This window comes from Hylobates moloch, unplaced genomic scaffold (genome assembly GCF_009828535.3).
Source record: "Hylobates moloch isolate HMO894 unplaced genomic scaffold, HMol_V3 SCAFFOLD_7, whole genome shotgun sequence".
NCBI classification, from domain to species: domain Eukaryota; kingdom Metazoa; phylum Chordata; class Mammalia; order Primates; family Hylobatidae; genus Hylobates; species Hylobates moloch.
This window is the reverse complement of record NW_026652282.1, coordinates 93563260-93576983: the sequence shown is the minus strand read 5'-3', so window position 1 is coordinate 93576983 and position 13724 is coordinate 93563260. Positions and strand designations below refer to the sequence as shown.

Genomic DNA, 13724 nt, shown 5'->3' with positions numbered 1-13724 from the left:
TGAGACATTTTAAGATTCAGCAAGTGGTTTGTTCTCATTTTATTCCCTATCATCATGGATGCACATGTTAAAATAGAATCTCTGTTGAACCAGATCCCATTTGCTGACCCACTATGGACATGCTAAATGAAGGAGGAAGGACCTTACTGTTTTAAGCTGCTGAAATGTTTTGGTTGTTAGAACAGCACAGCCTCATTTAATGGTTCTCAAAGTGGACCAGCAGCATTATTATCACCTGGAAACTTGTCCAAAATTAAAATTCATGGGCCCCACCTCAGACTTACTGAATCAGAAACTTTAGAGTCTGGGTTCACTAATCTTGTGTTTTCACAAGCCCTCCAGGTAATTCCGATGCATGGTAAAGTTTGAGAAAGACTAGATTAGCTTATCTTCATACTGGCAGAGACTCAGTTATTAATCCAACTTTGCAATTACTATGAACAGTTTTGTATCAGAATTCTGTTGTACTTAATATTTCTAATAAGTAGGCTAGTGTCTTAAGATTTGAAAACTTTTATACATATCTAATATCTATATTGATATTTCATACTTCAGCACATGCTTTTATAATTCAAGATAAGTCATCTTAGGCCAACAGTAGATACAACTCTGGTTCTCTTACTAGCATCCTGGTAATTCTCAATTTAATATTACAAAATGGAACCAGGAACCAAAGATTTCAGTAATTCAACAAATTATCATATTCCTACTTTTCTGCCAATTCTTCAATGAAGACTGTTACTGAATTGTTCTCATTTCCAACTTCCTGGATATGAGCATTGTAATATCTTCCATCTGATTCCAAGCAAACCTGAAAAGATAATACATCTAGTCTCAAGACTAGTGACAGATACGGCTAATGCCAAACAAAATACCACTTTTCCCCAAATGGAGTTCAGTGTCTACTTTTTAAAGTAATTGATATCAACACTGCCAGTCTGGATCAATGGAGGCAGCACATACTGAAAGAACCTTACATATAATCACTAAATTTGTAATTAAAATTTAACACAGACATTAAAGAAACTTTTTTTTCAGCTGGGTGTGGTGGCTCATGCCTGTAATCCCAACATTGGGAGGCCAAGGTGGGAGGATCACTTGAGGCCAGGAATGAGACCAGCCTGGGCAACATAGTAAGACCCTGTTTCTATAAAAGAAAATAAAAATAGGCCAGGTGCACTGACTCAAGCCTGTAATCCCAGCACTTTGGGAGGCTGAGACGGGTGGATCACGAGGTCAGGAGATCAAGACCATCCTGGCTAACACAGTGGAACCCCGCCTCTCTTAAAAATACAAAAAATTAGGTGTGGTGGCAGGCACCTGTAGTCCCAGCTACTTGGAAGGCTGAGGCATGAACCCAGGAGGCAGAGCTTGCAGTGAGCAGAGATCATGCCACTGCACTCCAGAGCCTGGGAAACAGAGCAAGACTCCATCTCAAAAAAAAAAAAAAAAAAAAAAAAAAAATTAGCCAGGCATGGTGGTATGTGCCAGTAGTCCCAGCCACTAGAGAGGCTGAGGAAGGAGGATCACTTGAGCCCAGGAGTTCGAGGCTGCAGTGAGCCATGATCATGCTACCACACTCCAGCCTAGGCAACAGAGCTAGACTCTATCTCTTTAAAAATAAAAATAAAAAAGTTTCTAGTACTTTGTAAATAAGTCTTGCTCAACTCATATTATGACGAAAAGCACATTCTTAAGCAAATTACTGATTCTTGAAGGAACTAACCTGACACTTGTCTCCCAAATAGTACTGTCTCCCAGCATACTCCATGTAATCAGATTTTTGAAGTTCTATTAAAAGAAAATGAAGATTCAAGCTCAACTAAACTGGTTCCTTTCCTATATCAATTAATTTCCTCATTTACTTTTGCCGTAGTGCCTTTGACAATGCTACCACTATAAGTGAAAATAGGGGTAAAGTCCCAAAGGGCCATTCTATCATTCTGGATGAGTTATTTCTGCAGTCAATTTAAAGAGACCTGCCAGAATAATTTTGTGCTTTAAAAAATAAATAGGTGGAAATTGGGAGTTTATAATCAGAGAGAGTCAAACACTAATGAGGTACAATTTGAAAGTATTATCCAGCTTCTCAAATCAACCTATTTTTTTTTTTTTAACAACTTACTGTGTTTCCCAAGGTCTTAACCTCATTCTAGATTGTTAACTACAGCTAGGTTTACCAGGGTTCAAGGAGTTGAATGTGAAATACTAAAGGCTTATCTTGAAGGCAAAACTTTAAGGCCTAGGTTGATCACTTTACTTATCTTATAAGGAGAGAAACAATGACCTATTTTCAAGGGTTGGTAAACTTTTTCTGTAAAGAGCCAGATAGTAAGTATTTTCAGTTTCTTGGGCCATAAGACTCTCAGAACTACTCAAACTCTGCTGTAAAATGTTATGAACACTGAAATTTGAATTATATAATTTTCATGTGTCACAATATATTATTCTTTTAATTTTTTTCTGCCATTTAAGAATTAAAGACCATTCTTAGCTCATAAACCACATAAAAACAGTTGGTGTGTCAGATTTGACCCACAGGCCTAACCTACTCATTTATCAAGGAAGGTGGTCTTAACACCTGGAATTTAGGATGAGCTTGTTTTCAGTCACTAAGTTTCTTAAAGCTATCTAAAAATTATCTCCAGTCTTTGCAAAGTTGAAGTCCCAGGCAAACATCAAACTTTAAAAGATCCCTCCCACTTCTAAAGCTATGTTCCCTCCTTTGGATTTAAATCATATATGAAGTAAGATAAAAAGCATCAGGCTGTTTTTTATAACAGTATTTCTTATAAGAGATGTTCACCATAATTTGCAAAATTATACTCCTGGATTTGTCAGTTCATTACCTTTTCTGCTGTCCAACCAAACATCAAATTCTACATTACGATAGATTTCTGGATCCAGGGCTTTGAGCACCTTATAGGGGAAGGGCATCTTTGATGGATTTTCTGGAGACTAAAACAAAAATAACCATGCTACAAACTCACAATCCTTAGTCTTCCTTCTATGAAGAAGGAAGAATTAAGTTTCTTCCTTCTCAAAAAAAAGTCGTTCTTTATTAAAACAAGAAATAAATCGCACAATAAATTTTGCCATATATTTTAAAAATCAGGAGACTAAAGTAGCAAAATGCAAGTAATCTAAAAGGTTTTAGATGGCAGAAGGGGAATAATGTCTAAACCAGGCAATGACTCAGGACACATCCCATATAAACCAATGCAACACAAACCAGGATTAAAAATTCAGAGCTATTCAGAAGTGTTATCATGATATAGACATGGAGGTGCAAGTATTTCTGTACTCTACAATCACCTGGAAATATCTGAAGATTACTTCATTATGGTCAAATCCTGTTAAAATTTCCAAAGGAACTACCATTTTTCTTCTGCTTTCCTAGAATTTCACCATATTCAATACTATTCCAAAATTACAAGCACCTCAGGTATACACAGAGATTGCTATAATAGTATTTGACTTATTTAGCTAGCCTCAAACTGAAGGCCTATTTGATTTTAGTCCTATATGGATGGTGAAATTTCTGTTTCTCTAACTTTAAACCATGATTATCACCTAGTTTGAATAAAATAAAGATAGGCATTGTATTCTTTAATGAAAAAAAACCTTAGTGTCAGAAGACTGATTACAAACTAAATATTGGGTTTGTAATATTTAACTTAAAAACATATTGCTCCTGAAATTTCTGAAGTGTTCAGTTTGTTCTGAAAAATCTAAAATTCTGTAAAAATAAGAATTCAAAGAACATTAAGCATTCATTTTAAGTTTAAAGATAGGTAAGACTTTCACAAAGGAAAATGACCAACTCCTCCCTCAACCCATATAACTAGAATATAATATCTGACTTTAATTGGTTTAAGTCATGATGCTGCAAGCCAAGAGTATGAAAATTCTTTGCCTTAGAAAATATCAAACCTTTGTTTCTTCTGTTCCTTTATTGTAGCCCTCTGGTATATTTTCAGCATTGTAGCAGGCACCCCACTCTTCCATCCTAATTCAAAAGATTTAGAGCAAAGAGCTTTTTATAAATGAAGAATTTACTTATCTTAAGCCTAACGACTACACCACCACCTAGTGGTAAATTAGCTCAGTTCTAAAAATAAGGCAAATGCTTTTTCATTCCAACATTTGCATTTATGCTTCCTTTTTATAAGTATGTGCTACAATATACTTAGCAGATTACCTCCTATATTTTACAACTCCTGTGAGAACACACTCTTAGGGTGATCCCTATGATCCCTTTTACTGGTCTCTCTCTCTCCTCTGCTGCCTATAAGGAAGCAAGCAGCCATGTTCACCACTGCAATGTAGCAGAGCTGAGGGTTACTTCTGGCCAACTGACAGCAAAAACTTGAAGCTCTCAGTCCTATAGCTCTAAGGAACTGAATGCTGCTAAGAACCATGAATGGGGAAGTAGATCTTTCTCCAGTCAAAGCTCCAGATAAGAACTCAGTCCTGACCAACATCCTCATTACAGTCTTATGAGACACTCAGCAGAAGATCCAGCTAAGCCATGTCCAGATTCCTAATCCACATAAATTGTGAGAAAAGTGTGCTGTTTTAAGCTGGCAAGTTTGTAGTAACAGTGTTACACAGCAAAACATAACTAATACATCTTGCCTTCCGACTACTGTAGTTTCCGTAAGCCTAAAGTCCTTAAGACAAGTGATCAGTGAAGAATGAAGCAACCTTTACCCTAATACATGGTTGCCACTCCTGGCAGTCCCAAATAAGCTTTAAAAACCCTCTTCTGGGCCAGGTGTGGTGGCTCACGTCTGTAATCCCCGCACTTTGGGAGGCCGAGATGGATGGATCACGAGGTCAGGAGACCGAGATCATCCTGGCTAAACCAGTGAAACCCCATCTCTACTAAAAATACAAAAAATTAGCCGGGCTTGGTGACACCCGCCTGTAGTCCCAGCTACTCGGGAGGCTGAGGCAGGAGAATTGCTTGAACCTGGGAGGCGGAGGTGGCAGTGAGCTGAGATCGCGCTACTGCACTCCAGCCTGGCTAACAGAGCGAGACTCCATCTCAAAAAAAAAAAAAAAAAAAAAAAGAAAAAGAAAAAAAATTATAAGCTTTAAACATCCAAGAAATAGAACTGCAAGACAAAAAACACAAGGTGACACTTACCTAGCACCAAACCTATCTGAATTTGCAGGCAGAGCTAGGAATTAGGAAGAAATATAAGACATGTACTTTATTATCTCAAACTCAAAGTGTTCAACTAGAGCTGTTCAACAGTTGTTTCCTCAGAGGCACACTCATAGTGCATACCAAAGGCAGACACTAAAACACTCCTAAAACTTACACTGAGAGATTTTCTACTGGCTGGATGTGTCAAGTAACCACTAGCCTCAGTTATTATCTAGAAAACGATGGTGCTACTTTAGAATCAGTATTTTCTCAAAGTATGATCCAGAGCCTACCTACATCAGAATGCTTAGGCACACTTGTTTAAAAAACAGATTCCTGGTCCCATCCTGACCTCAAATTTTGTGACAGTAGGCCCAAGAACCTGCCTTTCTAACAAGCACTATAATTCTTATACAACTACAGTTTGAGAATCATGTAATTAGATAGTTCTGAAGTTTCTTCTAGCAATACAAAACGGACCTGAACAAAACCCCCAAGTCTGGGCATCTCACGACACATCTCCTTGATAAAACTCTCCCCTCATTAAAAATATATATCCTAACATATGTGTACATGTGAATATGTAACCTAACTCATAAGCTGGCCAGGCCCCTTCCACTTTCAAATGATTATGCAAAGAAGTATGGAACATAATTATCATGATATCCCCTTTCCCTTTATTACCTATTCTGATTTGAACTCTTGTAATCAGTATGGGCATCCTCACTTCCAGTCACAGCATTATTTCTGTTCTTCTTAGAACCACTTCGAAACAATTTAATCGCAGTCTTCAACTCTTCTTCATCCACAACAAACACATCTTTATAGAGAATTTCGTACAATACAGCTGAAAAAAAAATGGCCAAAATTCCAATTGTCAAAATAAGATTTGTATTAACTATGTGAAAATAGCCATAATCCTGTGTGCAAATAGGTACCAACAAGGTTTTAAAGGGACTATTCATGGTGGGTCCCAGAGTGAAAGCAAGTCATCTGAAATCACACCCAAAATTTATAAAGCCTTCACATACCCTGACAAACAGCTGCACTTGACTGAAATTGTTTTGAGTACACAGAATCATAGTGACCACTACTTGAATAGCAGAGTAGAATCTAAAGAAAAACACAGAACAATTAACTGAATGTTACACATCTTAAAACCATGAAATTAAGATGATAATTAACTTGAAATTGAGTCAGTAGTCAGTAACTGATAACTAACTGAATTTTTTTAAAAGTGATTTTTAAAATCTAAATATAAGGAAATGCAACCTGTACCTCATAGAGATTTTCTTGGCAGTGACTTTTAAATGCCAAGATTAAAATCACTACTAAGGTTACACTGTGAGCCTCAATCACATTAATATACCAAACAAGTCCTGATTTACAAATTTGCTAAAAAAAAAAAAAAAAAAAGGAACACTTAGAAATTGAGTTATTGAACATAACAGAAAGCCTAACAGATGCCAAAAGACCCAGCTAACTTCCAAGAATGACTGGAAAAATTAGGTCAAATACCCAAATACTCCAAACTCAGACTAAGGGAGGAAAGGGATTTTATTCAATTATTTCAAAAGTTATCCATTTAACTGAATAGCAATATATCAATACACTATATAGCACCAATACTGCTAGAGAGACTTCCTCAATGAATTAAGGCACATCTCAGGCTACAAAAATGACAGTTTAACATCTGAGCTGATTCCCTGAATCCCTAGAATTTTTTTTTTCCCAAAACAATTCAAAGGCCATGCTTGTTAAGCAAAATTTTTTCAGTCAAAATGTTGCACGTGATGAAATTTGTTTATATAACTGTTCCAAAACCTTTCTGAATTTTTGTTGAAAAAATCTGTCTTTGCCAGATGCAGTGGTGTGTGCCTACAGTCTCAGCTACTACAGTAGGAGGGTCACTTGAGCCCAGGGGTTTGAAGCTATAGTGTGCTATGATCTCACCTGTGAATAGCCACCACACTTCAGCCTAGGCAACATAGTGAGATCCCCATCTCTTAAAAACAAAAAAACAAAAAAAACACTGTCTTATATAAGGGATATAATCCCTAGTGATTAAGGTTCTTCCATTTTGAAGGTATTAGCAACCTGAGTTACTCAAAATGATTCTGCAATCTGTGGAAAGATGTTGCCACCAAGCCTCCTTGGCAGAAAAAAAAAATTATCCTAAGCATTCTTTTTTTCTGTCTTCCTACTCTTCCCTGGGCTAACTTCTCCCAATAATCCAGTTATTTGATCCCAGGTCTATTATTCTTCACTTGTCTTTTTGGAAACCACAATTCTATTTCAATAATAATCCATTTCAAAGTACTGAAGTCAAGTGTCAAGCTGAAGTAACTTACAGTAAAGTTTAAGTTATAAGTTTCTCCCACCACAAGGGGTATTTGCATTTAAGAGTTTATTAACTCATAAGAACAGTGAGCAGATTTTGAGCAGAGAAATCCTTTGTACTTTGGGCTACAAGAACCGGGAACTGTAAGAAATATTAATAACTAGAGGCAGTTGTTAAGGAATAAAGGAATCCAGTTAACCAGAGTGATGAATAAGCAGTTCTTATAGAAAGAAGACAGACAACTATATAATTTCTCTATTCAAGTGGCAAGAATTTCGATTTTGACTGGAAGAGGCAAAACAAGGCATGATGGCTTTTATGTTTCTGGTGGTATCCCAACATGAAATAGTAATTCATACATACTTGTGGGTGGTTTGTTTGGGAGTGGCCAGATGGGATGTAATTAATGGCAGTAAACTAGTGAAAAAATGGGGTAGATCTATATTACTAAGAAGGATATTTAAAAAGAACAAGTAACAATGTTAAATATGAGCCCATTTACATTTAAAAGACAAACACGAAGAAAATGATACAGAAAGATACTCACCAATACTTAATAGTTTGTTACTTTGCAGTGCATGAGAACCAATACTTGTTACTTTGAAGGGCATAAGATTGAAGAGGATGAGTGGGGACTTTCTTACTCTACATTTCCAGACTTAATTTTATTTTGTTTTTAATGTAAGTATGTACTTCTATCTAGATAGAGCAAATGAGCTGAGTGAAGATGGCTCCATTTCAGCTGAATACACTTAAGAAACTGAAGATAACTATGTAGAACGAAGAATTAAGTCAACACACAAGATAAAAGATGCCAAAGTGAATATTAGACATTTCTATGAAAGTTTGTTCTAAAATATTTTTAGAAGGCTCATTAATAATGTTCACTGCCTATAATACAATCATTTTTATTTATTTATTTCTGAGATGGAGTCTTGCTCTGTCGCCCAGGCTGGAGTGCAGCGGTGCAATCTTGGCTCACTGCAACCTCCGCCTCCTGGGCTCAAGCGATTCTTCTGCCTCAGCCTCCTGAGTAGCTGGGATTACAGGCATGCGCCACCATGCCCAGCTAATTTGGGTATTTTTAGTAGACACCGGGTTTCACCATATTGGCCGGGCTGGTCTCAAACTCCTGACCTCAAGTGATCCATCCACCTCGACCTCCCAAAGTGCTGGGATTACAGGCGTTAGCCACCACACCCGGCCTCATTTTTAAAAACTCAATCCTGATGCCAATCTTAGGAGTGTGAACTGAGATAAAGCAACAAAGTTTTAGGCAAAGCAAAGCATCACAAAATAAAAGCACCTGGCTTTTCTTTTTTATTTATTTATTTATTTATTTTATTATACTTTAGGTTTTAGGGTACATGTGCACAATGTGCAGGTTTGTTACATATGTATCCATGTGCCACGTTGATTTCCTGCACCCATTAACTCGTCATTTAGCATTAGGTATATCTCCTAATGGCAACAAAAGCCAAAATTGACAAATGGGATCTAATTAAACTAAAGAGCTTCTGCACAGCAAAAGAAACTACCATCAGAGTGAACAGGCAACCTACAGAATGGGAGAAAATTTTGGCAACCTACTCATCTGACAAAGGGCTAATATCCAGAATCTACAATGAACTCAAACAAATTTACAAGAAAAAAACAAACAACCCCATCAAAAAGTGGGTGAAGGACATGAACAGACACTTCTCAAAAGAAGACATTTATGCAGCCAAAAAACACATGAAGAAATGCTCATCATCACTGGCCATCAGAGAAATGCAAATCAAAACCACAGTGAGATACCATCTCACACCAGTTAGACTGGCTTTTCAATATAAACACATACCCCCACTTTATAAATTCCCAAATCAGACATATATATGCACTATCCTGTACATGCAAACACCCAAGTGCTGGTAAGTATTAGCTCTGTATACATGTATGGATATTTGTAGGTTGTACACACTCAAAAGGTCTGACATTTTTATATTCTCATGGTTCCCAATGGGTAATGTTCCCCCTAAATTAGCTAAATAATCTCCCTGTAAGATACACAAGACATTTATAAATGGAACTGCATAATTGTAGGAACTAAGTGGTGGGTACATGAATGTTTACTTCATGAGTCTTCATACTTCTCTCTATACGAAAAATTTCAGAATACAATGTTGGGGAAAAACTGAACTGGGAGTTTAAAGATACCTGGTAAAGATCCAAATTTCATCTCAAGCAATGCTATATACAACTGCTTAGATACAAAAGCTAACACTCCTCTTCCTCAAACAATTCAGATTATGTCACACCCTTACCTAAAAACTTCCCATTAGCATTTAGGGTCAAATTTTCTGGTGTCTGAAATTTACTTTAAAATACGTCGAAAAAGAAAGATGGACAGATGAATGGATCAAGGAATAGGTATGTGATAAGAATACTAAGATGTTAACAGCAGACTAGGTGGTGGGTAGGTATATGGATGCTCACTGTAAAATTCTTTTAACTTTTCTTTATGTTCCAACATCATAATAAAATGTTGGGAAAAAGTTTCAAATGACTATTCTGTACAATGAAAAGACAAATTATTTGGCATGGCCTGCTCTACCTCTTACTATGTAACTCCAAACTATCTTTCCAGCATCACCCTCCTCACATCCAACTACTTAACTCCCAAAGGGTCTCTTCCTTCTATGCCTCTGTATATAGTGTTTCCTCTGAATAGACTGCTCCTCATATTTGATGGACTCTTTTATATTCCACTTAAATGTCACTACCACCATGAAGCTTTCTAAACTCCCTCAAGCAGAAAGGGCTTTTTCCCTTATGCTTTTAGCACAATTTTTTTTATTATAAAACTTACTACTTGGCTGTAACCCTTTGCAGGTCTGTCTTCATTGCCCCTTAAGCTCTTGGAGGGCAAGGATTTCACGTATTCATTTTGGTGTCCCCAAAGCTCAGAAAAGAGATAATTAATGTACCCCATTCACACTTCTCTTCTAAGTTACCTCCTACTCAGTCTTCTCTATTCCTAATGCTACTTCTCTTTAGTTCAGGTATTCCCCCTCAATTACAGTAACAGCATCCTAACAGTTCTCCTGGTCTCTAGTCGTGTCTTGCCATCATTAAAATTGTGTCTAAATTGTGTTCCATGTTGTGAAATAAGACATATAAAACTCAAACCTTGTGTGGTCTATATTTCACTAATAAAATAATCAGGATAAAAGGCTTTTCTTTTATAAACTTTTTGGAGGAGAAGCTGTATGCTGAAAAACAATTTATCTGCTGAGTATTCTCAACTAACAATCAAGTACTTTACCAGGCAGTAGTAGACACTGTCACTTCCCTCAAGAAACATTCAGATAATGAAAGAAATACATATGAAAACAAACACAATATAATAAATACTACAATTACTTAGGAGCTGCTAGGGGAGCACAAAGTGAGAAAATGACTCCAGGACATTGAGAAAGTTTCAAATACAAAGACACAAAGTATGAAAGGCAGAATACCTGGAAGCATGGCATAATAAGGAAGGAAGAAAATGAAGCTGGTTTGGGACCTTTCAGGATGCTGAATGCCTAGCTTCAAAATTTGAACCTTATCCTTTTCAGTCATTGAGAAGCCAATTAGGGTTTGGGGTGGCTTTTTTCCTATCACAGAGAAATGACGATCAGGTCTGTTTAGAGGGCTAACAACATTGAGATTAACTGACTAGAGAGGAAAATGCTAGTAACAGAGAAACCTGTCAGACTATGCTTTTCATTAATTAGGTTAAAAATGATTTAATATCCAGGCAAGCCAGAAGCATCATTCAACTTCTTTAAGTCAACATTCACTCATCTTCTTACCTTGTCTTCATAGCCATTATCTGTGACATAAGTTGGAGGTTTTCCAGGAAAGCGATAAAGAATGAAATCCCGACTACATGGGGAAAACAAAGGTAAGTGGGAAGACATAATTTGGTATATGTAAGAGATAGTTATAGGAACAACTATTTGTGCTTTTAAGTTGCCTACCTTATTCATATAAAGTAATATAAATATCTGGTTTAATGTTTGGCTTTAAAATAATCCAAAAGGGCTAAATGATGTTAATTCAAGGTAGATGGCTAATTGCCCCCAAAGTCTTATGGATTTTTTTTTTTAACGTATCTTAATTTGGGAGGAGAAGGGGTAAAGACAACCAATTATCAATTGTATGTATGTCTGTGAGTTGGGGGGTGGTGCTCTCCTTTATTTAAAGCAGAGGTTGGCAATTTTTGGGGCAAAAGGCTAGAAAATAGGCATTTCAGCTTTTGCAGACTATATGGTTTATTCAACTTTGCTTTGGTAGCATGAAAGCAGCCACAGACAATGCATAAGTGAATGAGCATAACTGTGTTCCAACAAAGCTTTATAGACACTGAAATTTGAATTTTATATAATTTTTCCATCCCATGAAACATTCTTCTTTTGACTTTTCAACCATTTAAAATATTTTAACACTTTTTCTTAGCTTTCTTCATTCTAGGTATCAATACATCAAATCTCAAATTTCCCCAATCCTGAAGAGACCGTTGAGATCTTATACACACATGCATGCACATACCCACTTCTCAAAGAAAAGAGGATATAACTTACTTATAAATTAGAGAAAGAGCTCTTATTTCCAGCTGGCCAGCACTTTCCTAAACATAAATAGTGTATTGAGTTTTAAAAAACATTCTGTAGCTAGGAGGTAGTTTTTTCAAGTATAACAAATTTTTAGCTGCTTAGCACTGTTTTAGATGAAGAATTTGTAGAACACACTATAACCCGTTTCAAGACTTGGAATACTGTGATAGCTACTCACTAACATAAACTTATCCTGAAAAAAGGATCTAAAGCCCTACTTAGCCATTAAGTAATAAGGATAGTTAATAGGAGAGATTTTAAAAACACAATAAAAATGGAACTAGTATAATAAAAAGGCAGTAGGGATTTAGTAAATGTGTTTTTTAAGTCTAGAACTATGGAATTAACTTTATCACATAAAAATTATTTCTAAATAAAGTATGAATTTATGAATTTTACTCCCACATAAAAGGAAGATAACTACAAACCAGGGGAATTGTTTAATAACAAAATAATGACCTCTTGGTAAAATTCATTACCACTCTCCTCCCCCGTTAAAGTGAAAAGGCTTAAGCTTGTCCTGTTTCCAAGTAGTGTATACTCTTTTGCTAGTCTATGGTTGATGGGATTGTTAACACACAATTATCAATATTCAACACAAAACAATAGGTCAATTGCCAGCCTCTAAACTTATGCAAGAATTATTGGATTCAACACAGCTGGCTACTAAATAAAATATTTGGGGTCTGGCTAAAATAATACAGCTGAATGAATAAATTTACATTACTATTCCAAATAACTCTGAAAAGATTAAACCCCCATATTTGATCTTACCTTAGGATCTCCCAACCGTTCCAGGTATTTCTCAAAAGATCCCTCCACATACTTCAAAAATAAAACAAACTCGACTTAACCAAATACACAGCATTACTGAAATCTGATTATATTCTACAATATTATCCTGCAATGGGTTTTTTGCTCAGCTCAACAATTATGGTAGTAAGTTTCTACTTTGCACAGCACCTCAGGAAGATTTGCACATACACAAAAGTCATGAGTGGAGAAAAGCTGGAGTATAAAAGTATCTTAGGAATTGGTCCTGGCATATCCACATACCAGTGCATTTCATCAAATGGTATGCTTTCGAGTTTCATTTGAAATGCCAATTTAAGTAATGACAATTTTCATAAATCAAGCAAGACCAGTATTTCTAAGGATTTCAGATTTGACAAGACATGCATTTACAAAATTAAACTGAGGAACTTTAAAGAGAATTTCATTAGTTTCTAAAAAGACCATGGGACAAGCGAACTTTTTAGGGGTGATGGAAACATTCTGTATCTTGACTGCAGTGGTAGTTCCATGATTGCATATCATCTCCAAAACTAAAAATGGTAAACTTAAAATGATGAGTTTTATTGAATGTAAAATATGCCTCAATAAAAATGAAATTAAACTCGGGGACTGTAATAGATTTATTTCTAGTTCCATGGATACATATCACTAGACTTTTAAAAAATCATTTAAATTTTTCTTTTAAAAAGTTTTGAGATATAAATGACATACAGGCCGGGTGTGGTGGCTCACGCCTGTAATCCCAGCACTTTGGGAGGCTGAGGTGGGCAGATCATGAGGTCAGGAGATCAAG

The 13724-nt window shown here is 36.2% G+C and overlaps 2 protein-coding genes across 2 annotated transcripts in view; both read right to left on the bottom strand.

Annotated features, from left to right (window-relative positions):
- LOC116811963 (putative bifunctional UDP-N-acetylglucosamine transferase and deubiquitinase ALG13) overlaps nt 1-12979 on the bottom strand; it is a 66582-nt gene extending 53603 nt beyond the window's left edge. The window contains exons 1-9 of the mRNA XM_058441344.1: nt 12911-12979; nt 12104-12150; nt 11333-11405; nt 6187-6268; nt 5840-6002; nt 3934-4009; nt 2850-2958; nt 1727-1791; nt 711-811 (exon numbers count right to left, since the gene is read on the bottom strand). Coding sequence (XP_058297327.1) covers nt 711-811; nt 1727-1791; nt 2850-2958; nt 3934-4008 — 350 coding nt within the window. The 5' untranslated portion in view covers nt 4009; nt 5840-6002; nt 6187-6268; ... (1 more) ...; nt 12104-12150; nt 12911-12979. The remainder of the gene's footprint in view (nt 1-710; nt 812-1726; nt 1792-2849; nt 2959-3933; nt 4010-5839; nt 6003-6186; nt 6269-11332; nt 11406-12103; nt 12151-12910) is intronic.
- ALG13 (ALG13 UDP-N-acetylglucosaminyltransferase subunit) overlaps nt 12636-13724 on the bottom strand; it is a 30679-nt gene continuing 29590 nt past the window's right edge. The window contains exon 6 of the mRNA XM_032757486.2: nt 12636-12961. Coding sequence (XP_032613377.2) covers nt 12887-12961 — 75 coding nt within the window. The 3' untranslated portion in view covers nt 12636-12886. The remainder of the gene's footprint in view (nt 12962-13724) is intronic.